General features: G+C 34.2%; 1 protein-coding gene across 1 annotated transcript; it reads right to left on the bottom strand.

Moving 5' to 3' along the window:
* Nucleotides 1-203: 203 nt before the first annotated feature.
* LOC140986552 (large ribosomal subunit protein eL37x-like) lies at nucleotides 204-1,368 on the bottom strand. Its single transcript, XM_073454845.1, has 4 exons — nucleotides 1,245-1,368; nucleotides 977-1,112; nucleotides 510-611; nucleotides 204-389 (listed from the first exon to the last, which is right to left on the bottom strand). The coding sequence occupies exons 1-4, from the start codon at nucleotides 1,245-1,247 to the stop codon at nucleotides 343-345; spliced, it is 288 nt and encodes a 95-aa protein (XP_073310946.1). The 5' UTR covers nucleotides 1,248-1,368; the 3' UTR covers nucleotides 204-342.
* Nucleotides 1,369-3,135: the final 1,767 nt, after the last annotated feature.

Here is a 3,135-nt window from a genome sequence, read left to right on the forward strand (position 1 = left end):
CAATAAACTCATAATTTTTCACTTATAAACATGCACAGACGGCGATTAAATTCCTAGATTGGCTCGAAACAAATCTGTCATTGATCTCAAGACACGACTTTAAAAGACTATTAAAATCCATTTCAAAGACACATCAGCTTAATCAAGAATTATAAATAGCACAATATTTATGTCATCCAATTGTATTTAAATGCGGGAGCAAGTAAAAATAATCATCAAGCTAAGCATCAATAAGCAAAAGACAACTGGCAAGTCATTTGAAGTTCCCAAAGTTCACTTGTTCTTTAAGTTTCAAAAAAATAGTGAAAAGTACAACCAAGGCTATCCTGGAAAACATGTCAATCAAGCAGAAGCAGCCGCAAGCTTCTTCCTCGGTGCTGCTTCCGTACCTAAAAGAACCATCATCATACAACTAATGTCAACAAACAAATTAAATAAATAGAAATACTGAATCATAAAACAAACAAAAAAATTATTCCCCTGTAAGAAACATGCAATAAAGCTCACACCTTCTCTAAAGTTGGTCTTGAATCTGCGGGGAACGTGGCGGAGATACCTCATGCGCCCACTTCCGGTGGTCTTTCGGCGAATTGCCTTAACACTCCAGTTGTCTGGATGTAAAATTTGGCAAACGATAATTTCCAATCAGTTAACTAAAGAAGAATCTTTATGATTACAATTGGCACGTGTTTGACACGGATTTTATCAAAGAACCCTTATAAGATGCACTTTCATTCTTTTCTCACACCAAAATATTTGCACATTTAAAATAAATTAATCCAAATCTATCATACCCATTTCACTAAAGCTAGTACTATCAAGGATACTTAAAAATTGAGAGAAAATGAGACGAAAAGTCGCAACTTTATCAAAAACTTGGCGTTTATTTGGTCATTTCCCAGAAAATGATCCATCCAAACGCAGCAAAAATTTACTAATAAAAACAATTATAACAAAAAGAATCAAAACGATATACATGTCCTCTTGCGGGCAGCAGGGTAAGCACACGCCGAGCAGCGGCTCTTCTGGAGGTGAAAACTGCGGCGACCGCACCTCACGCACAGTGTGTGAGTCTTGTTCCTCCTCTTCCCAAAGCTCCCCGTTCCCTTCCCCTACAGCCATCGCAAGCAAAATTTACATAGGATTAATGTAATTCCTCCATGCTCGATCCAATGACCAAATATCGGATTACAACTTGCATCCACACATATATAACTACGTACAGGGAGTGAATTCAAACTTACCATCGACTATGAAATCGAATAAACCCAAGAATTTTCCACTGCTCTGAAATTGAAGGCGGCTGCGGCGACGAGTGATTTTATTTGGGAGTGGGAAGCAAAATGAAGAAACTGTGTAGGCCGTTGTGGTTTTAGGGTTGGGCGGTGACCTTTGGGCCGAAGATGGAAAAGCCTAAAATGAGCCTTTGGGCCGATGCTAGAAACAAATGGACCAAGTTATTGGACCCATTCTCTCAAGATATTTGGGCCAATAATTCATTGAGTGCAATAATTTTTGTTTATTATAAATTCACGAATTAGTAATTTCTATCATGATGTATTTTTTTAATAAAGATATTTATTTGTATAAAAAATAATAATATATCACTACATGGCGCTACTTGTATAAAATAAAGTAATTTAATTCATTTTTTTTAAATATGAATGCTGTAATGCCCATAGATTAATTAAAAGCTAAATGAATTAATTAAGATTGAATTAATATAAATGTTTTTTTAATTCTCAAAAATTGTATTAAACAAAAGAGAATGAAACGGTGGTAGAAACAGCCCAAAAGGCCATGGAAATTATGACTAGTGTTAGCAATTATTTGGGATATATCTGGAGATTATAAGGTAAAATCATTATTATGCCAAATGATTTAAAAAATATGTATTGACATATATCAGGGACCATAGACGATAATACGTATTAGAATATTTATTTCTTCAAAAATTAATTAAGGCATCCTAAAATAGTAGTAACTTTGATATCGACCATCATACTACATCAATGAACCAAGAGAAACACGAAAATGAACTCGAAAAGTCGAAAACAACGCTCGAGCTGCCTGAGTAAAACCCGGGCAATAGCCCAAGCACTTAAAAGATGGCGCATAGGCGCCACCCATGCGAGCTCGTCTTTTTTTTTTGAATTCATGCCAAGACATGACTTTAGGCGAAATATTCGTAGTTCTTCTCATTTTTGCATGGAGAGAAAGATAAATCACTTCGAGGCTAAATCCCATGCAATCCGCCGGTATAAATTTAGATCCGGTGTATATTTGTGGTCTCGACGAAGAGGGATACATATTGAAATAATTATTTCCTTGAGATATTGACTTCTATCCCCCTAACATTTGTTAAGAATAGTGTTTTAATTTGCTATATTTGTATTCTTAACGTAGTAGGCATTCAAAATTATCATCGTTCTAGTAATTGGAGTTCGTTATAGCCTATAAATGAATTGTTTCGATGTTTGGGACTCGTAATTGTGGAAACTGTATATATATTCTAACTGTTGGTGGATATTTGCCTACGAATTGACTTAATTAAGTTGAAATATCGTATTTCCTAGGTTTTTTTTGAAATTTTTGGTAAAATTTTAGTTGTTGTATGTATTATTGGCGTTGAACTAGAATGTAATGTATGGATCTTATGTTTATGAAATTCAATATGTTGGGTTCTAGTTAAGGATTTTCTCAGTATCTTAGACTATTCGAGGATGTATGAGTTTGAATCTCTTTATTGGTCATGTTCACCTATAGATTTGGAACCCCAAAATAGGTATTTTATCGATCAAAATAAGTATTTTTCTAATTTCATGATGAGTGAGAAACTGTGTTTTTTCAAAAATTAGATGACATGTATAAGTCATCTTAACGCATTTTCAATGAAAAGACCAACAATTACTGAATTTTTGGTTATCGCTCGACGATCCAGTATTTCCTACACATTTGAAGCATTCAGATAGCCAAATCAATCATCTGGAACTCCAAAATAGGTACTTTGTAGGTCAAAATAAATACCTACTCTTATTTCATGATGAGTTGTGAATTGTGTTTTTTTAAATAAAATGACATGAATAAGTCATCTTCATGGATTTTTCATGAAAAGACCTACAATAACTGAATTTG

This window comes from Primulina huaijiensis, chromosome 10 (assembly GCF_012295235.1).
Source record: "Primulina huaijiensis isolate GDHJ02 chromosome 10, ASM1229523v2, whole genome shotgun sequence".
NCBI lineage: Eukaryota > Viridiplantae > Streptophyta > Magnoliopsida > Lamiales > Gesneriaceae > Primulina > Primulina huaijiensis.